The sequence below is a fragment of the Buteo buteo genome, chromosome 11 (genome assembly GCF_964188355.1).
Source record: "Buteo buteo chromosome 11, bButBut1.hap1.1, whole genome shotgun sequence".
Lineage (NCBI taxonomy): Eukaryota > Metazoa > Chordata > Aves > Accipitriformes > Accipitridae > Buteo > Buteo buteo.
In genome coordinates this window covers 36,971,487-36,993,688 of record NC_134181.1, presented here as the reverse complement: position 1 = coordinate 36,993,688, position 22,202 = coordinate 36,971,487, and the positions used below count along the sequence as shown (strand labels likewise).

The 22,202-nt window shown below is 41.0% G+C and overlaps 1 protein-coding gene across 3 annotated transcripts in view; it reads right to left on the bottom strand.

Annotated features, from left to right (window-relative positions):
- Window positions 1-22,202, bottom strand: part of ARVCF (ARVCF delta catenin family member) — a 152,048-nt gene that overhangs the window by 25,869 nt on the left and 103,977 nt on the right. For all 3 annotated transcript variants that reach the window (XM_075041533.1, XM_075041535.1, XM_075041534.1), the window contains one exon: window positions 16,354-16,425. In XM_075041533.1, the coding sequence (XP_074897634.1) occupies window positions 16,354-16,425 (72 nt within the window). The remainder of the gene's footprint in view (window positions 1-16,353; window positions 16,426-22,202) is intronic.

Here is a 22,202-nt window from a genome sequence, read left to right as displayed (position 1 = left end):
CAATGCTTATTTAGTTGAAATATCCACACATCCATAGACACTAAGTACCAAGTTATGCAAGAAAGGTGGAAAAAGCACAGAAAACTTTCTTACCTCTGCAGACCTCTTAAGTATCTTCTTTCCTGTCTCCAAGAGAGACTGTATGAAATGCACTGGATCATGAGGCTGGGTATGGTCCCACCAAGTGCCCTCCCCTGCTATATGACTTACATCAGACATAGTAGGCCAGTAAATCAAAGCTCCTAAGGGGCTGTGGAGTGGAAGAAAGGCCACAGTGCTATACAGTGCAAAGCTGTAAGATCCAGCATCAGGTGGGAAACAGCTGCCAGACTGGAGAGCTCTGCGCTTACCCACCCGTGAGGTGGTACTGCAGAGCTAGCAGCTGAGAAAGGGCAGCAGCCAGCGGTTCTGGCAGCCTGGCTTGTGGGTGCTTGCAGCAAGTGGCCACTGCTTTGCCTGGTTGCAGCGGCCACACTCCTCCAGACCTCCATGGATGCTGTTTCTCTCCACCAAGCCTGTGGTGAGTTGGGGTGTGGGGGGACCCACAGCACCTTCTGGGATCAGCCATTCTCTGCCTTTACGCACTGGGGTGCTGGCACTGATTCTTACCCAGCAAGGCAAAACCAAAGTCTCTGTCACTTGGGAGTTTACAGAAACAGGATTGCTTTGCCAGGTACGGGACTATGGGGGTTTCCACTGACTGCGTTTCAAAACACTGTCCTGCTGCTGAGGGACTTTCTGCTCTGGTCTGAAAGCCCGCACGCTCCTGACAAGCGTTTGGATGTATCAGCAATGGGTACTGCTTAGAGCTGCGACAGACAAGGATCGACAGGCAGTATTTCCACTCGGGCTGGCACCTGTCAGGTTCTCCCCTTCGGAGCCCGTCTGACTTATCTTCAGTGCCAAGGGAAAAACAACTTCAAGAAAAACCCAGATTTTTTCAGAGCTCACACACGCTAAACTACGCTTGGAAGCCAATTTGAAAGCTTCTTTCTGGGTTACTCATGCTTCACCAAGTCTACTTGTACTTCCCACTTCTCATCACGATTTTTATATAAAGTCTCATAAATGGTCATAAGCCATTACACAGGTGTTTGGTTATTCATATCAATTCAGTTGCTTGTTAGAGGCCTGTCTGCTTAAGGCAGTGAAAGGCAGCAGAACTCCACAGCTTAAATTCCTCGAACAAGAACAAGAACGAAGAATAAATCTGTCTATTCTCCAGTGGATCTACCCTCATGGAAACATCAAACACTTCAAAATACTTCCCAGTAGGAAAAATATTTGGATGTAAACAACTAACCTTTTCTGGGGAAAAGTTATCAGAATCCAAGCTGAGAAGAAGCTAGCAGGTCCAGTGTCATCATAGAGAAATGAAAGGTCAGTGATTCCTAATTACCAGAACTGATAATGGAAGCCTGTTTGGCTCATTACAAGCAGAGTCCTGCAATCTTGCCTTTATAAGCATTTTATAAGCAAGTGCCATACGGCAAGGATCCCTCATGTTATTAAATAATTTATTATACGCCAACCCAAACACTTCCTTCAATCCTGTTTGTGTCCTGAAATTGCTAATTAATTCCTGCTACAGCTTCCAAAGTCAAAAGTATGTTTCAATTCCTCTCTCCATTTCACGAAAGCTGCCACACGCACCCAAAGGCAGCCCAGTGCCTCTAATCTGTCTCAATTACAGTCACTATGCTGCTGTCAGGCAATTCAAGTATCTCCCAAGCATCCAAAAAAAGAATTTGATGTTTTCAATGTCAAATAAATGTCAGGCCAGAGTGGAAGCAGCATGAACAGAAGGTTTTCTTCAACTTCTCTAACAAAAAACGGACTTTGCAGCCCAGGTTTTCAAGGTACAGTATTTGGGTACTTAATTCTCATGGATTTCAGTACAAGCTAGAAACCTTAATGCCTTCAAGAACAGAGATTTTCCACCCATCCTGAAAGCACTGTATCCAGGCAGGGACTACAGATGGTGAGAGGCAAGAGAAGATGCTGCTGTTCCTCCTTCATTTGAATTGGGATGCACTGGGACATACCGCATTGAAGGTGTGGAGCAAAGGGGTACTCTCCTCCTTTCTGCCAACCATTCTCTGCAGCTTTTTAGAAAAACAGGAAAGTTTCTATTAAATGTAAACATGTCTACTGTTTGATACACTGACTGTGTATCTGATAATCACAGGCAGAACTGACACAAAAGCAGCTTTACCCATAGAATTATAGGTTTCCTGGAAACATGAATCTTGCCATACAACTTAAATTTGGACCAAAATGTGAGGTAAGACAACATGACCGGGAGAGAAGTAGCTCTCTGAAGCCTTAGCTAGCCAAACACACGCAGATTTTACAACCACAAGTAAATCTATATGCAAGTAAAGAAAAAGAAAAAAGAGAAAAAGATTGGGGCCCCAGCGTGTAGCAATGAATGAGATACTTAGTTGAAATGAATAGAGGAAGCACAGAGACATTTTTCAAGAGGTAGCAGGGGAACATTACACAGCATCCAGCTGCAGCCTGGCCCCATCTTTACCATCCTACAGGAATGGCCCACATTCACAAACCAGCAGAAAGTCATATGAGAAATTTTACAACAAAGCCACAGCAGACACTACCTCAAAGCAACTCTGACAGCTTCTTTGAAACCACTTCATCGCCATTAAAATAGTGAAAAGATTCCTAACCCAATAGCCACTTTGTTTAGGACAGTTTTCAATTTCAATGCAGCTTTCTTATGGTAATATTATGCAATTAAAAATTGAGCTTAAAACTACCCATGTAAAAGATTCTAATCAGAAGCTGACATTTACTGTGGAGGTTGTTCATGCCTATAGAAAACTCTGAAAAGGTCAGTGTAAGTGTAAATAAGGTGAGATACCTCCTCAAGAGTATCGAAATTTTCATCATGTTACAACCTATATACCCATTTCTAATCATTCACATATGCAAGGCAGTGTTATGAATGCCCTGATGGCTTCTCATGGGCCACCTGAGTCTGTAGCTGGATCTAGAAATAGGCCTCCAGACTGCAGTGAGAGAACTGGCACCAAATTTTAAGTGTTTCAGGGAAGCTGGGATCCAGCCACACAGAAAACTGCCAATACAGTTTAATTCAATGGGTTTAATCTCAACATTGCTCTCAACAGCAAGCAGGTATGTAGGACTTGGAAAGGACCTGCTTGTTAGGATTTAACTATTAAGCAAAACCTTGCAGAACTGCTCAAATCTAAATCACGCATGCCTTTACCAAATTGTAAGTTTTAGACACTAGCACTAACCTGAAGGCAAGTACTCTCCTGGAAGCAGCGCTCCTGCAATTGAATAAATGGGATTAGCTCTCATGCTCCTAACACCCACACTTTCTCATTCCTTGAGAAATCCCAAACACACTGCAATGCAACTAACACCTCAGTCACCCTTGACATTCTCTCATCTCTCACATCTGCAAGTTGCCTTTTGTGCTCTGCAGTGATGACTGGCACATTTTATGACTCAATGCACAAAGTATCCCCAAAAGGGGAGTGGAAAACCTGCATTTGCAAGGAATGCACACTTCCAATTTCCTAAGTGTTTAAAGGTCATTGGGGACATTCCAGTTAAGGCAGATCCTTTCTCTAGGTCTTACTCTTGTCCCCTCACATTCTGAATGAGACTTTGGAGATGCTTTTCTTGCTCATCATTTTTAAGCTCTCAGCAGGACAAGATGCAATTATATGCTCAATCATGATTATAGATTTGCTGGTTGCAATTTTAGAAGTCTCAAAACAAAACTCATTAGATTAAATATTCTTCCTGGCTTTGTATGAGAGGGACAAGAAGAACTGATGTTTCCAAATGCCATGGGCTTGCTACCTGACTTGTTCACACAAGCCAGCAAGAAAGATACTACTTTAGGAATGAGGAAACCTCATCTCCATTCCCAGCTCTGCCACTGAAACGCTGTGTAACTGCACAACCCACTTCAGCGGTCCGTGTCCCCTTTTCCCCTCCCACACTATTTTTGCCTTGCCTATCCAGACTTGGCCTGTTCCAGTAGAGTGGCACAGTGTGTCAGGTACTTACACTTTACAGAGGCTACTGGTAAAAGAGAATATGAAGTTGCTCTAAGCGTCTCCTACAAAAGCAACAATATATTCAGTAAAGTAAGGAGACTGCAAGGTGTGCAAAACATGACTGAACTGGACATGAGGTGGAAGGATTGTTCGTCCCATATCCTCCTTCCAGATAAGCCTGAATCATGGTCTATTCCTAAACAGACAAATAACGTTTCATGGTATTACAGACTTCCAGTTTTCCCTTTGACCAAGACACCGAAAATTCAGGGCTGAAACTAATGGTCTGAGAGGCCAAAATAAAATTGCTCTCCCTTCTACCACATACTGATCAACATTCACACTGATCACATCTGAAAATGCCTGGGTCAGCAATCAAGCTCTCAGTGGTTTCAGAGCAATGAACAGTTGGATTGACATTGCCTTCTAAACTACTCAGAGGTAAGATTCCCCGCCTCCCTCCAGCTGACAGGTAAATTTAAGTGTCTGCTTTACAATGTAAAATGCCTGCCTCTCAGTTCAAGGTCATTTTTCTTCAATCCACAGTTAGAGGTATATGGCACATTAAGTCATATCATTCCCCTGTCACGTTGGAGAAGGGGGGAGCTTTTAAGCCTGTACAGAGTGCTCAGGGTTATAGAAATAAATATGGCTTTATATGGCAGCTTTCACATTCAAGATATCTCAAAGTGGTTTACAAAGTAATGAGTCAGATAATAGGACTGCAGCAGCTGTGTAGGTAAATGCACTAGAAATTAATGCTGAGAAAACAGAATTAATTTTTTGATTCTCTTTATTTGCCTTTCTGCAAAACACAACTGCAGCTTTAGTCTGACTAATGAGCATCAGTGGCTTCTGCAATTTAGAATGCACAGGTTATTTGACATTCCAGTTTATTTTAATTTTCAGATTAACTCCATGATTAAAGCTCTCCATTAACTATAATAAATACTGTTCAAGCGAAGTGGAAAAATGCTAGACACCTTACTGCACGTACCTCCCCTGTCTTGGCTGCATTATAAGGAAGGCCTCCTTGCCTGATCTCTAGTACCTCAATTTGCAATTAGTTCAGAATCACACAACTATTTCATTTTTATTCCTTTGTCTCTCCCCCATTGTTAGCATTTATAAGACCCTCAAAGATTGATGAACGTAGTGTTCTGAGGACTCCATGGTTTACTGTGCTGGCACTAGAGAAAGTACGTATCAGAAGTAAAAATATATTTGTCTTTTAAAAAAGCCATACCTTGGGGGAATAATAATAATAAAGTCAATAATATCAATCAACCTGAGATCCACCAATTAAGATATATTTTGCATATATGCTCCTTTCCCAGGTTCCATGGGCAAATGGGCTCTCTCAGTCTTCTTCCCACCTAAGTCACCTAGCTAGCTGTCATGGATTAAGTTGTTTTGGAAAAACCTTGTCTCTCAAAAAATATGCTGGTTTTTTTCAGACTGATTTTATTGGCTGACTTTGTAATCAGTTAACAAGAGTCACACAGAACAACTAGGTTGAAAGAGAGCGTGGGAGGTCACCTGGGCCAGCTTCCTGCTCAAAGCAGGCTCAATGCTGAGCTTAGACCAAGTTATTTATGCCTTTGTCCAATCAGGTCTTGAAACCCTTCAGTGATAGAGAAGCCTTCAAAACCTCTCTGAGGAATCTGTTCCAATTCTTAATTATAGGGCACTAGCCTGCATTTTTGTGGGCAAAAGAATAGCAGATGGGACAGCCGGAGTATTCCAGACAGATGCTTTAAGTTAGATTCGAGAGATGTCTGTCTAGCATTGAGTTTTGAAAGCATCTGAGTCACGTAGGCCTCTGAGAAAGCTATCCACACTCCTATTACTCCTAAAGGCACAGCCTTCATAACACTCACCTGGAGCAATAACTGCTTCCTTTACTTATGCACACACTATTTCTGGAAATCTGGCAAGGGATTTAAATCAACATTACACCATTTTTCTGCCTCAGCTGTTCTGAAACTTTCTGCTGTTCTCTTAACTTGTCAAGTAGCTTTGTCAGCAGAACTTTGCTGCGGTACTTTTGATGGACACTAGAGACAACCGTAACTCTGTGCAACTAGGTTTTTGTAATTGATTTTGACATGAAATTTCATCTCTAAATTCCGACAGAAGCTAAGTTCCTCTTCTTTGTGCTTCATGGTAATACTGGCTAGGCAATCGGGACAACTTTCTGATTCACACACTTCTTCAAAGTATCATTTCATTTTTTATGCTTATGCTAAAAGGTGGGGAAAAGTCTCTGAACTTTCATTGTTGTTTCTTAACTGAAACTGAGTAAGTGGCATAGTAGAAATGTGACATTATGCAACAGTGATTGGATGGATGGAGTGAGTTTTTCACTGCAGTGACCAAGTCCTTAGACTGAAGCAGTTACAGTTATGTGGGATAAGCACCTCCCTACCAACTCCTGCTTTATTCCTGGCAGACTTTCTTGGCACATTATCATTTTCCAAACAGTCCTTGAGCAGCATCTGTATAATGAACTATGCTCTGTAATAACAGGCACTCTATTTTATAGTAACAATTAGAATTGCTTGTAGAATAGAAATGCTAAATGAGACATGCAAAAACATACACACAAACTGAAGGGTGGGGAAAGAAGAGTATTAACCATTCTTAAGTGGGGCAAACAGCACAGGGAAGTCTGTGAAAAGAAAAAAATATGACTGACAACTATCACTTTCCAACATTAACTATTTTATCATGAGATATGCTAGCCAAGTATAAAGGACATGAAAATTCCATCAGTGGTTAAAGGGTTAAGGTCCTGCATTGCCAGAGAGCACAGACTGCTATAACTAAAGTAAATGTAGCTGGACTGTAAAACTTGCCAAGGTCTTGAGTTATGTATTGGTTTCTGTATATACCTATCTATACAGAGCATCATAAATAATACAGCTGAACTTCTCCATAAAAATACACAGTAAGTGTAATATGCATAGCAAGAATACAAAGTAATTCATGGTATTACATATTTTCAAAACACTCTCTACAACATGAATTCCTCAGTCCATTCACACAATATCCCATTGGGGCAAGCAACTACCATCCACCTTTAACACAAACTGTGTTTTTATTTAATTTTTCTATCACTGTGGTGCTAGCAACAGTTGTGATACACAATACTTTGGCAGAATTTCGCTGTTTTCACAAACGTATCATGTACACTCCATATGCACTGGTTATCACAGCAGCAGTGAAAAAACCAGTAATTTTTCTAGTGAAGGCAGTGGAAGTAGCAGACACTTCATGAACAAGTTCACTATAGCCCTGGCATCTGAATGCAATTAGGTTGCCTAAGGCCGCTCAGCAAGTCGGTAGCAATGCTGGAATGTGAAAATGAGACTTTCTTACTTCCAGCTCTGTCTTTTGCTGAAGCTCCAGATCACTCCATCTCCTCAGTAGCTGCTGTAATTACCACATGCTCGAGTGGAGTTCCTGCTGTTTAGTTTTTCATAGGCTATTTTATTATGCCAGTATATATAGGCTGTTCTAGTTTAAGATGTTATAACCACATGCATAAGTCTCATTTTCTATGCATTTATAACTTGGCCACAAATTCCCATCAAGTTGGAAAGGGAATTTACCACCTGGGATTCTTGTCTTTTGAAGATACTGCTAGTTATTAGAATAGATCTATATTCTTGGGTGTCAGCCTCAGGCAAGAAGGAGCTGGAAGCTGACTACTGGAGTTATGTTATAGTCCCGTAAGAGCCACAGGTGAAAGGACCTAAAGGTGGAGAGGGAGAATCTTGTCTCCAACTGTGAGCTTTTCTCCTCCATGCACTGAGGAAGACTGAACATTCAAGAATACAAGAGAAGGATAAAAAGGAGGAATAGTTGTGGATGTTCATTCACTATTTCCAGGATAACCAGAGTACCTTAGAGGTAAGTCCAATTCTTCTCATTCAGATGGAAGAGTATGAAACAATTCAGAAAGCAAGCTGCCTTCCTAACTCATCTTGCATGTGACCTCTAGCTGTTAAGACAGATGTAAAAGACAAAGGGAAAAAGAAGAGCTCTACAGGCAATCAAATTGTAGCAGAGCCAAGAAGTGATGGAGAAGAACAACCATCTTATGATTTCATGAAGAGCTTCATAGTCTCAACTCTGTATAAATAAATATAGAGCTGAATGAAATTCTCCTATCATTACAATTGCTCCTCCTACCCCCCCTTCCCAGCAGTTGTTTCCCATCACTCCCTCAGCTTAAACTTCAAAGCTACACAACCTAAAACTGAAAAAGACATTCACACTATGAAGTGTCCATACTGAGGGTGGGGAGTTGTTAGTGGCATTTAACTATCACAGTTGAAATTTATTCTCCAGTTTACATTGGTTACATATCCTCCATGTAGCAGAACTCTTCAAGTTCCTAGCTCAAATCTTCCTGACACAGAAGTAAATCTCTCTTAACTGGGCAATTTATAGGATAGTCTAGTCACACAAACATTGTGTTTCCCCCTACTACAGCTTTTCTGTTCCACAGATGCCATTTCACCTCTACCAGGAAACTAGCCTGTCTCATCTGTAAATAAAATTTTTGCCTGGATGTCCCTATGGACGTAGCAAGGGACTGGAAAGCACAGCTCAGAGCTGCAATGTTGAGGCATTCTCAGAAGTGAGAGTGCAACGATTTGACAAACATGGTAGCAATTACCAGAACGCAAAGCCAAAACTATTCCTCACATTCCTGAGCAGACAGATGACACCAGAGTAAGAGCTGGTCCTGTAATGGTCTCAAATTCCTCTCACATGATTTGGTGGAATAACTAAACCCCACACAGCAGAGCTGTGAGGGTCTCAGCAGCACTACTGTACACAGTTGCTGTATAGGGTTTCAGTCATATTAGTATTTCTCCCAGAAAAATATTTGTTTCCTCACAGTCTCCAAAGTAAGAATGTTGAAGTATAGAAGTGTATTAACAAGGGAAAAGAATTAGCGGCAGAATTTGGAAAGGTCATACACACTTGAGAAACGCAAGGTTGAACGGCAAGTCCTTATTGATTCTTGAATAATCCTGCAAAAATAAGTACGATGAATATACAATATTAAACGTCTACATGAATGCAAGTGACCACACCCACGAACGATGACAGTAAAACTACAGTCAAGGCAGACACACATCTTCCACCTCAAGAAAATGCATGCGTACATTGGTGGGTAACAAATATATCTAGTGGTTGACAAACAATGCCATACCTAGGTAACTGCTCAACTACAACCATCACTTAAGTCACCTGTATGTTAAGAGAGAGCTAAAAGGGTATAGCGCTTGAAGAAAACCATATCTGGCCTACAAATGAATAGTAACATAAGCAGACCGTTAGAGAAACTTGGACACTCGGTGATGTTCAGTGACGTAACTTACCTCCCCCTACAAAGGTTTGCTGACTCCTACACAACAGAGGACTTTGTTTTATTAAATCCAAATTCTAGCAATATAATGCAATACAAAAGTGTAACTGTGCCCTTTACATGTTTGCCAAAGTCCTGTTCCACCAGCATGCACCAAGATAAAAGCCCAAAAGACTTTGTCTAGTTGCTGTTGTTTAACGCGTTGCACGACAATCTCTCGCCAGGAGTACCTGTAGGTAAAACACACTATCTGGGGAAAATCTGCTGCTTTAACTGCTCAGCTAGTTCAATACCCCTTAAAAACAGGCAGGGTTTGTTTTGGCTTTTTTAAACCTTATGCCACTGAGTTATGTAGAAGGAAACAGAGGTCGTTTCATGGACAACATCCTTCAAAGGCCAAGCTGTCAAGGCTTACTACCTGCACAAAAGCAACAAGGAAGGAACAACCCTTAAGAATTGTGCTAATGATTTATTTTATGCAACATCTGTGCAGCAAGGTGAGTTTATCACAAGACAAGACTGTGAATCACTAACTACTTGGACTGCTTTAGCAAAGAAGTCCAGCAGCTCTGCATGGGTATGACACAAATCTACCATAAAGAAATGACTGATCCTGGCAACAGGCAGCGAGAACTGAGAATAGCTAGTGACAGGGAACATAATGACAATGAAGCAGTGTTTATTCAACAGCATTCAAAGTCGGCTGTCCCTGAAAAGCAAGGCAGACCCTTCTACTCATTCCTTTTCCTGCCTTGTTGGCCTGCATGAAACTTCTCAAGCAAGAACTGCAAAACATTTCTAATCAGGTACAATCCTACAGCAAGTTTCCTTTTAGGTACTCTGGAGTAGGTACTGGGACTTGGACTGAGACAGAAATCAAAGAAAAACACCTTCTCTGCAGTTAAGTCACCACCACCCATCACTACTCACCTCATCTGGAGCGTACAGAGAACTTGTGTTGTCTGTAAACTGTAAAAAAACCTGAACAACAAACCAAACAAACCTCTGTAAAAAGAGCAACACTCCTACGGGAATGATTTTCTGTTTTAAGGAAGTTTCATTCAAGTTAACTATTGGTGACAGAATTTTGCACTCCATTTAAAATCCATGCTGAGTAACCATTAAACCCTCTCCATATCCAACTCATGCAAGAAATGCACACATCATTAAAACACAGAAGGTGTCACAGTGTGTCAATATCAGCTACAACTCTTACAGGCTTAGGCCAGTCTACTTGTAATGAAAATAATCATTGTTCTATAATACACTTGGTATTAGTTCAAATTGCTTGAGTTGTCATGCTAAGAACAACATGAAGCTATTTCAGACTCATTCTCTTCATTGGAAGGTATGTTAGGGCAGAAACAAGACAAAAGATATAACAGTACTCCTGGACCTCCAATTCACATTCCAGCTGCATCTCCCCATATGATTTTTCAAACCCTCCAGTTTAGCCCTAAACTTACAATTTATATTCTACATAATCAAATTTAACAGGTCCATAAAGATCACAAATAAAAGAGTTTCCACCTGTAGAGCACAGCTCAGCAGGCCAGGAAGCAACCCACTGGCATGTATCAACTCCGCTTTAAACAAAGAAGTGGCTCAACATAAGAATTGCAGAAGATTATGACAATAAAAGCAGAGTATTCCAGAACAATTAGCAGTCAGCTATGGAAAGAGTGTGTATGCTAGAAAGGAAAAATCCACAGGTGCCTGCTCTGAATTCCTTGCAGATGTTGGGAAGAAGAATGAGAATTTGCAGGTACCGGGCTGGAGAAAGTTTGGCAAGGGCAGGCTCCATATGGGAATTTTCCTATTCAAGGCAATAAATTTTCTCTGACTCAAAGCATTGGAAGAAGGATGAGATATCTTTCACTGCTTTGTAAATTATGAAAAACACACGGGACCAAAATGAACACTCTGCTTAGTAAAGCAACAGAAATAAGAGATACTTAATAATTCTGATAGAATTCTGAACAACATGCATGAAATACTTAAAAGACATTAATACAAGAACACGTTACTTGCTCTCACAGAGGAGATCTTCCCAGTCCGTCAATATCCACTAGCAGGCACAGGAGAGGTGTGGATGATTCCATTAATCAATCAGTTCTACTCACTTATTCACAATACAACAATCAAAATTAATGATTGAAGGGAGTTGGAAAGGGCAGGTGAGTGCTTGAGTCAACTTGTAAAGATTTAAAGAAAGCAAATTAAAACAGCAGTGAAATGAGAACAGCAGCTAATCTTAATTACAAACCTAAAGTCAGAGTAAGGCTTCAGTGAAGTTTCTCTCTCCCCCCACTACATGTTGCCTTTAGCTGAAGACAAATTGCCAGCATTTTTGTAATCTACTAAGTTAAAGTCATTACCCTGACAGTGCCAGGAAGTCTAATTTCCTGAAGCAGTAACACAAAGATTTATAAGTGAATTTAAACACTCACCTTCTGGAACAGAAAAATCTATCATCATCATCAGGCTACATGGAAAGCAACTGGGGATTTCAGATAATAGAGAAAGAAGAAATTCACCTGCTGACAAGTTCACCCAAAATCTCATTCCCTACCTACATAGGCTGCTGACCAGGCTAAGTGTACACACAAAGCTGAGCTTTCAAATAAATTCAGCTTTTCTGTGAGGTCCCTACTGCAACAAAAGACACGTTCAACTATAAGCAGCTTTAGCACTAGTTCAGTATTTCTGCTCAATTCTCTCCTGAACTTATGTTCCCATTAAAATAGAAGTAAGCTTAAATAATCAAAGTGGAAAAGATAAATTAATAACCACTTTAATAACTGATTTAAGGGAGAGAATGAGTTAGCTCATCCACCAGGCTGAAATGTACCTGCACATCTGATGGCTGAAGACTTTCAACTCCCTAATGAGATAAACTGAAATCATAGCTGAACTTCAACACCCAAAGCACCTTAGAGCACCTACTTTTATGCCATTAAATGTAAGTGTGCATCAACAAGAAGCCACAAGATTTGTTTAAACCAAATAGCACAGAGGTCTGGATTTAATTAGGGATGACCCGCTGATTCCATATAAAAAGCTGTTTTGCTCTTCTGGACTTTCCCCTCCCATGTTGCAGCACTGATGAACAGAGGTGGACAATCCAACACCTTCACATCAGGAGGATTAAATGTTACAACTTTTATAACATCTTCAGAGGGCTGACACATATCAATGCTAATTCTTTTCAGAAAACCTTATTGCACGGTCTGCCATCTGAGACACTGCTTTCCACTGCACAGATATGATTAATCCTATCTTTCCCCCAATGCACGAGCCTCCTGTCACTATTCCTGCTCAGAAATAAGGACTCTGTGAACAAAGCAAAGGAACTGTACCATGCTATATATTTAACGTGTACACAGGAGGAATCAGCATTTACACTGTGGTAGTGCAGAAAAGAACATGCTGCAGAGGAGACAGCCAACCCCACTATCAGTGACCTACTTTATATTGGGGAAGGGATTTCAGCAAGACTTACCCCTAGCCCCCCACCCCCGAAGCAGCAATTTTTGAAAGTACTAAATTTAGCAAGGTCCTGAGGACAGCATTCATAATTTCTTGTCAGTGCTGTCCTCTTATATAGCTCTATGCAAGCTCTTATTACTTCCCCCCAAAATGTATCATCCTCTCTCTCCCTCTTTGACTGTCAGAAAAAAAATATGCTCCTTTCAACAAAAAAGAAACAAGAAGCTTCTCTTCCACAATCTTTCCTCATGAGGACAGCAGTACGCTGGACACTGCCAGAGCACATATATTTATTTTTTAATATCAGATGAGACAGCTTCTGAAAGCACTGCAAGTTCTCCCATCTGACATTATCCAGTTTACCACAGATAACAACCCTGAACTGGAAGCTTTCCCCTTCCAGAATGCCTAGCACATAGAATTATTAAAGGCTTAGAAATGGTTTCAGGGCTGCTCAAATGCTGTGCTGCAGCAAAATCTGATTTCCATTAAAAAACCAAGAGCAATCAGAAGAAAAGGAGGCTTTAGTTCATCACTTTGAAAAAAAGAATTGCCTTCATTCATCCATTCCTCTTCAGAACACACAAATTCCAGAATCACCCCCCCCACCCCACTCCCCACCCCCCCACCCCCCCCGCATTTAAACTAGGTAATAATTCACAAGACCCTTTGGACTGTTGAGGATATGAACGTGTTCCTAAGCTCTCTTGAACAAGACTGAGAAAACCTCTGCTTCCCACACAGACACTCTCCCACACCCTCCCCCCAACTAGAAACTACAGAAGGTTCTGGGTTTATGATGTTCGGCTACAGGATAGGCAGATTCCTGCAATTAAAGTTATTTGGAGACCAAGCGAAGTTTCCAGAGATGATAGAAAATAGGTTTTAACTAGTTCACTGCTTCTAGTTCGCAGTTTTACAAGCAACCGTAAGCATGCTATCAATTAAACTCAGTGATCATACCCAAGAATATTTTATAGGGAAACTGTGATGTCAGGTTCTTGAAACCTCATCTTTAGATCCACCAGATAAGCACCGTAGATGTTGCCTGTAAGATTACAGGAAACTTAACAACACTGCATCCCAGTATTTGTTAACTACTGCAATGTTCGTTCGCTGCATTGCACGAACAAATCTTATTACTGCAGTTTCATTTGCCCACAAAGATTCCAGCTGAAAACTCACTTTAATATGGCTTTAATAATACATGAAAGAGATTAATCTATAATTGTTGATTTTTGAAATAGCACTTCATTGTGTCACTCAAACTGAGTGCTTTTGATCATTAAAACTTGCGTGATTTTTCAATCTTAGTAACGAGGTTCTGCTTCAGCTGAGAGCTGATGTCATCAGAACCAATTATACTCTATGGCATAGATCTGACCAGAGCTTTTAAGGGCTTTAAAACCGCAATTTTATTTTTCTTATCTTACCAAACAATTCAAAGTCCTAGCAATCTTGTTAGAACCTTTAATATCCAGGAACTCTCATGTAAACTAGATGCTTAGCAGGAAACTACTAGTGAACAAAAACACATCACTGAATTTATTTTTTACTCTTAGCACACAAGTGAATAGTTTCTCATGCCTTTTTCCATGTCAAAGGGCTTCTTTCAAAATTCTGTGGCATTAATCTCCTGACCTAATCTAGCATGAGATATGTAGTCAGACTAAAATCTATTCTAATCTCGAAATTATCAAACAAAACCTCTTCAAGAGTGTGTGATTTCTAGCAATTGAATATAATAAAGAACTGCGTAGGCTCAGAAAGACAGATATGTCTCCCATCAGATATGCCACAACACTTCTACCATTAACAGAGCCACATGAAAGATTTTTAACTTATTTTAAAGAAAGTTATGCAAGATCCATTTCTTTGCAGAAATCCTTGATTTCCATCTCTTTCCTTTAGTGGCACTTACATTCCAATTCAGAAAGGAATGAAAGTGCTGAAGTCCTTGGTATATTTTGTGTTCCTTCCTTTTTCTGCATCCTTAAGATGTCTCCATGCTCTGCAATGTAATCAACACCTAAACCTGAACTGATGGCATTAATGTAAAGGTTGGTTAGAAGTTTCCTGCAGCTCTCTCAATAGGATGACATTGCACCTTCTAAGAGGTGCATTAATATCTTGTGCAATAATGCACCAAATGAAATTTTGTGTTTAGACATTAGCCTAGAAACTGTACCTATTGTAAAGGGTGTCTGTAAATAGATTAAATCCATCTATATATTAGGATTAGTTTGCATATCATCAATCAGAGGTTTACTGCCCATGAATTTAAGTGAGAGTGCAGCACTTTACATGTATAATTATTATACCATTACTGACTATCAGTACATCTCTAAGGATGTTAGATATGGCCTCTGTTGCTGCCCCCAGTTAACAGTAAGGAAACTGAAGCACAAATTAGTTGATTTGATGAAGGTCACCCAAGTAGCATAATTCAGGTATCCCAAGTCCAGGGATCCCTCCATTGAGACATGCTGTTCTTCATACTCTTCGAAATTGTACAAGTGATGCAGGAAGAGTTTAAGATTTTCCTTCTGAAGAATACTCAGGTAGTTCTGGGTATTCACAGATCATTAAGGTGAGGGTGCTATGGGAGACCTTTTCCTGCAAGGCTAGGTTGACAGGGGGCACCGCAGCAGTTGCCATGACAATGGCTGAATCTTTGCAATGACATTGCACGCACTTCAAATGAAAACTTGCGCAACTCTCAGAACACCGTCCAATGCGGTAAGAAGTCTGATGAGATCCCAAATCGTCTGCTAATTTCCAATTAAAAGGAGTACCACGCATGCAGGAAGAGAATGCAGATTGTTTGTGAAAGATTTCACCTCTGCCAGAGCTGAAATACAAAAGCACAATGCAGAAGAATTTTTCTGTGAACCTCCCGACTTTGGAAAACTACAAGTACTACTCGCTACAGACAGGGAGGAATACCGTATTCAGGAGAAGACTACCAGTAAAGACAAAAAAACTGAACTCATTCCCTGCCGTCACTCTCCAATGCATCGGAACACTGAAGAACTACAGAGATGCCAGGGAAGGGAAAAGGTTAGCGATAAGTACACTCACCTAATGCATTTCATAACTCCTTACATTCATATCTAGAGCAGATGATTTGCAAATGGAGTTGTAAAGGAAGAAAGCATGCACCCACCCCTCTATGGAGTTACAATCGCCTAACACCAAATCAGATGGGCTTCCACAAGATTCCACCAATTCAGCAGCTTTATATAAAAGCTGGTTATATCCAGCATTGAATACTAGATAACAACAAGCACTGACACATCCATTATTTCAATTAACTGAATACAAAAGAAAGATCAGCCCGATATGCTTGCGTCTCAAGTCCCTTTAAGAGCCTCCAGCTCCCAGGCTACCTGTTATTTCCAAAAGCACAAACATTAGCATTACCTTTTGCTGCTTCAGATCGCTTAGGCAAATCAAGTGTATCAAAATTCCTGTCCAAATCTCCATTCTTCTTTCCTGTGCAAAAAAATAAGACAACAGATGGAAAAGACTGTCAGCATACTGACAGGTAAGTTACTATCATGTGCATCTACAAGATGAGAGAAGATACAGACTAAGAATATAAATCACAGACTATTACCTATATTTGTACATATCTGACTTGCAATCCAGCTGCACAGCTGTGGTTTTAGCATGAGCAATTTAGGGACAAAAATCCTTGCTACCTTCAGGTTAATCCACAAACATGCTTAGCACTAGCATTTCAGTGGGTCTTAAGAGTGCTTAAGATCTTGGAAAACTGTGCCATTTCCCTTCCTGGCAAAGCTATGCCCCTCCCTCAGAAGCCCAGTATTTACTCAGGTTTTTTCACAGAGGAGTTTTGACCTGAAGCTTAGCTGAAGCAGAAACTGAGCAGCAGAGCAAAAAACAACAGGCTTGCTTTGCAGCCTCTATTCTCATTGTGACTATCAGGCAGGAAGGCCTAGATTTAATATATTGTACAGACAGCAGGTGACAACTTAACCTTGAATTGCCCTTCAATCAATAAAGTGCCATTTTGACTATTTATTAGAAAGTAATGGAAATAATTCCATACTTCCACTAAGAGACAGTTTCAAACCACTGCATCAGCTTTAATTTATACAATCCTTCATAGAAAGCAGAATAAAACCCGGACTTTTGTTTTAGTTAGGTTGGGAATTCAAGGTTATGTAAACAGCTGGGGAGGAAAGGGTTAATTTTCATTCCCTCTTCTCCCCCCAAGGAGACACACTGCCTTGGGAAAGCCCACTTGGATGCTGTGGGATAAGCAGGCACCTTGCCATCAGAGAGTTACTGACAGCAGAGAGAGAGAGATTTGGAAGGAAGGACAGCAATCTGCATGGCTTCTGAGGACAGCAGTGTACAATTTAGCTTTCCCAAATTATTGGGGGGGGGTGGGCAGGGAATTAAGTTATTTAGTCCCTCTCCCTCAAGAGCAGGGAAGGCAGCTGCGATGGGATGAATTCAGAACAACAAAATTTAAGCTGCTAGAGGTGGCTTCTGAACAGGGACTTTACCAGGCTGTTAGTGGAGATTTACAGGAAGGGCTGAAAGCTCCACCAGTCAGGATTCTTAAAAGCAAACAGGAAAATGGTCCTTGAAAATGTAACATGGAGATTAGTCTGACTCTTGACTGGGAATAGGTCACAAAATGGGAAAGGCCAATACCTGCCCTGTTATAGCAGGGAGCCGGTACAGCTTCTGCACAGTGAATTCAATGGGCTCTACCTTTTCTCTTGACAAAAGCATAAACATATGCAGTACTATATAGAAAAGAAATAGAGCTTTTAAATACCAATATGAATGTTTAGAAATAACATCAAGAGGAAAAAAAAAAACACCAACAACCTTAAGGTAGTATTCCAACCCCTCCCTTCCTTGGAAATATCACACACTTTTGTTTTGAAATGCCAACACAGAATACCAGCCAACTTTAACTACTGTGCAAAACAAAACATGCATCTAGAAGGTCTGTTCATCTGAAGTAATTTGCTTAACTAAGGTATGAAAAAGCCTAAGCTGCCAAAAGGTTATGCAGCCAGATACCATGCCACTCCTTTAAAAGGTATCTTTTCTAAAGGAAGGGACAGGAATTAGCTGCACTTTACAGCCCTCCCTCAAGTTTTTGCTCCATGAAAGAACAAGAAACATGTTGCTTGGGGAACCAAATACCAGAAAGAAAAAATGCTGCGCATCACCAAAGGACATTGCATTTCATAATGGCAGCTGAACCCAGTCACTGGCTGCAAACCCTTGTTGACCCTTAGAGCATTGACAGGAAAAAGCAGGGCAGAGGGAGGAAAAAAAAAAAAAAAAGTCATTGAAGGAAGTCAGTCAGTGTTTAGGAAAGATTACAGACTTAAGGCAGTCCGATAAATGTGACTCTTATCTACAAGTAGGACAAACTGTTTTTTCACATGACCCCGAATTTCATGTCTCCGATATTAGCTAGTTTAAACCTCAGAACATTTACTCCAAGAGCCAGACCTCATTCAACACGACTACTCATTTCAGAAGTTCTCTCTATAATTTAAAGGTTGGGGTTTGAGATGGCACAGTAAGAGTTCCCTTCTTTCTAGTGCAAGGTTTAGTAAGCAGTATGTATTTGGGCACAACTTTTTAAGGAAGAGATTGGCCAGGAGAGCAGTGTTGGCTGCTACATCTTTTGAGCTGGCAATGGAGATGCAGCTGCCTGTTTACTAAACCATCTTTCATTAAGATAGCACACCCCACCCGTGCTCTGTGATTTTCAGTCACTGTCTCCCAATTTCTGGGCCAGACTGCAAATACCAGCCATCTTCTATGAAGCCTTTGCTAGTTTGTCTCTCAGCCCTCTGAGAAACTAACCCACCTCAGTGGCAAAACCACATCTGTTCAAACCAGAAGCTGCCAGCTGTTTACTAATGGAAGCAATTCAGAGCACAGAGCTCTGACCAAGGGGAGTTCAACTCTACAAATTACTTGCTTAATCAAGTTGAGCAAGGGCCAGATTCAGAAATACCTGAAGCACCTACATTTTCCAGGGCTTTCCTATAGAGAGAAGGTGACAAAGCTGTAAGGAGACTCCAAAAGAAATCCATCTAGATGGCAAAGGTTTCAATCTGCAGCCCAGCTGGTATTTTTCCCATTTTATTTTTATAGGACCCACAAATACTGGTTTGCAGTTTCTAAAAAGGTGACCAAATTTAGGAGGTTCAGGAGCCTACCAATTACAAACCTCTCAGCCATTCCCTGGCCTGATCGATATCAGAGAAAACCAGCTTCACTGCCAGCTTCTGTACCTCTGAACACCTCCCTCTGTCACTCAAGCCTGTCAGTAATGCTAGTGCACAGGGATACTGAAATGACCACACTAGCAGTAGAAAAGAAGTTTAATACCCTGTTTTTGTACATCTCAATTTCTGCCCTTCTGTGCATCTCCCTGCTCTCCAAGTTTTCCAGCCCGAGGTATGCCGGAGAAGAGACGATGCTGTTGGATCAGAAGCATGGCTCCAAACTTTGCCAAGAGACAGACAGCTTTGAACATGCCTGCTGAAAGGTCTGTTTTATGAGACCTGGCTATAGGAATTGGCACAGCACTCTGGTTTGGGAAAACGGCCTGACATGAGACTTGCTTGTGCAAGATGCAATTTACAGTCTCTGAAACAGTGGGATTAAAATTCTTTCCCTCTCCCCCCACTACTTTTCATTATGTAAGAAACAATGAAAACATGACCTTTGGCATTTTCAATCTGTCAGAAACTCAGTACGGACTTTGAAGTGTGACCCAGCATTATTAACCACTAATGTTGTTGTTGATCTTCTTCAAATGTCGTTTTGCTTTACTGGATAATCAAAACAGCTATTCAGCTAGACCATTTTTTCTGAAGGATTAATTCCCAAACGCTTTCCTTCTAGTTAAAATAAAAAAAGTTGAAGGGAAAGAGATTCTTCACAACAACCTCCCCTTGCCTACCCCTCCACCCCCAACAGTCAATATTGTGCTTGTTAATACACCCACTGAACCAGACTGCAGTGGAGTGACAGAAAGCAAGGGCTGAGCTCTGTCTTGCCAACATGTCCATCCTCCACAGACTCACCAGTCATAGTCTGAAAGCAGCATCTCACAGAACACTACTGAGCATCATTTACTGGGTGGAGCAATTAGGATCATTGGGTTGGGTTTTTTTGGTGTTTGGGTTTTTTTTTTGTTTGTTTGTTTTTTTCTCCTTCCAACATTTCTGCTTTGGCTCAACCCTCTAGAAATCACTGATCTGAAGCAAGTGTCACCCTTTACCCCTGAATCAGTCTCAGTAACACAGTGGAAGTCTCCAGGGCACTCACAGCCTAACAACTCCCCAGCCTAGAAGGGAGAGAGGCAAACTTTAGCCTCACTCTTGTGTATTCCAATTGCAATTTTACTTATCGTGCTAGGATGAGAAACTAAAGGGCATAGCCCCCGAGGCATTTACTGGGGGTAGCTTCATCTAGCTAGTCTGAGTGCCAGTAATAAACACGCAGCAGCCCAGGCATGCGTGCCCAAGCAGACAAAATACCAAGGATCCCTGAGAACACACACCCAAGCTCCTGAGTCTTCATGGCTACTGCTACGCAGACCAACTAGCAAAGCTGTACTTTGACATGACAGGGTTGTGAGGCAACTCGCACACAGGTGTTCCCTCCCTCTCTCATAGGGTTATAAGGCCAGTTGCAAATCAATTCCCTTACTGCACTTACACCAGGAACGAATAAAACCTTGTCTTTTCTATTCTCAGTGTGGGAAGAGCAAACTACAAATGCTCACTCAATTAGAGGATTTCCATGCCTACTGAAATGAACAGGAGGGATGCACTGGGGGAGCAGAGGAGAAGGTGAATGAGCAAGACCTTGATCTCAGCTCTTAGCCTTGCATGTAAAAGCTGAACAAAGCATATTATGGCGATGATGAAAAGAAAGTATTGCAAAGACTCACCTTGATTGAACCACTCCTCTAATTACCAGAAAAGCAGCAAAAGAAAAATAAAAATTTACAGGAAGGAAGAAAACACAAAGGAACAGTCACAAAGAGGCAGAATTTCACAGAATAGGTTCAAAACCTGAGTATTACAAGAATACTACAGAACTTTCATCAATTAAAAAACCAAACCAAAACAAGATATGCCACTTTCTCCCTTTTCTTCCTGCTGAAAAAAACCAATCTTTCTCTGCACAGCTTTTTTTTTTTTTTCTTCCTCTTTTCATTAGATGAAAAAGGTGCTTACAGAATTGAGGGGACAGAAGGATGACTAGCCCTTTGCAGAGGTGTTTGAAATGCTATGATCAATGACCATGAAATAAAATAAAATAAACATGGAAACACTGCAAGATTAAGTGAACAAGAGGGGGAGAGAACTGATCTATTTTGAAGTCCTAGACTGAGAAAATTAAGGCAGGTTCAAACAAGGTATTCACATAAATTTAGTAGTGAGAAAAGGAAGCTTCTCTTTACTATTTTAAAAGCACATCTATTAATGGATTTTTATTTTTTAAACACAACGGTTGCCTGTCCCCCTCTATCCTTCTGATCTACATACTACCAGCTGCGAGCTCAGCATTATTACCAGTTGATTTCCCTCTAGAGAACAGCAAACTTTAAAAGGAGCACTGCAAAAAGGGGGAAAAAAAGTACGTTAAAATACACTTCGGAAATTGTCATTCCCTGCTGAACACACAGAGCCAAACCCCAGCTGTCACTGAGTGTCTGCACTGCTCACTGAAATCTGCAGGTTCGTCCTCCGTGTCAGATGATTTTGAAACCAATTTGTCCAAAAAGACATGATCAGATGCTTTGGCTGATAAACAGAAACTATCAGGGTGTACACAGAAGGCATATATAGGTCAGCCCCAGAGGAAACCGGCAGACACTTGACAAAGGACAGCCACCTGAGAGCGCTCTCTTTTCACTGTCATCAAGAGGATGATGACAGTTCTCAATCAGCACGCTCCCCTCCTCCCACAGTGCACACTCATAGCTTTTATGTCTAAAAATGCTTTCACTGACTGTGTTGCTCTCAAGCAGCAAAACAACAGAGACTGCAAGTGGCAGGAAACAGGCTCGAGTCAGCACATGTTCAAGGTTTCCAAAGGATATCACACTTTAGTGTTTTAGTCATTCACTGTGGGAACAGGCTGGCCAAGCAGGTGAAATTCTTTCTTGAGCTTTCCCCCCAGTCATTAAAAGATTCCCATCGATTTTGTATCTTTTTTTTTTAAACACAGTTTAAATCTAGTTG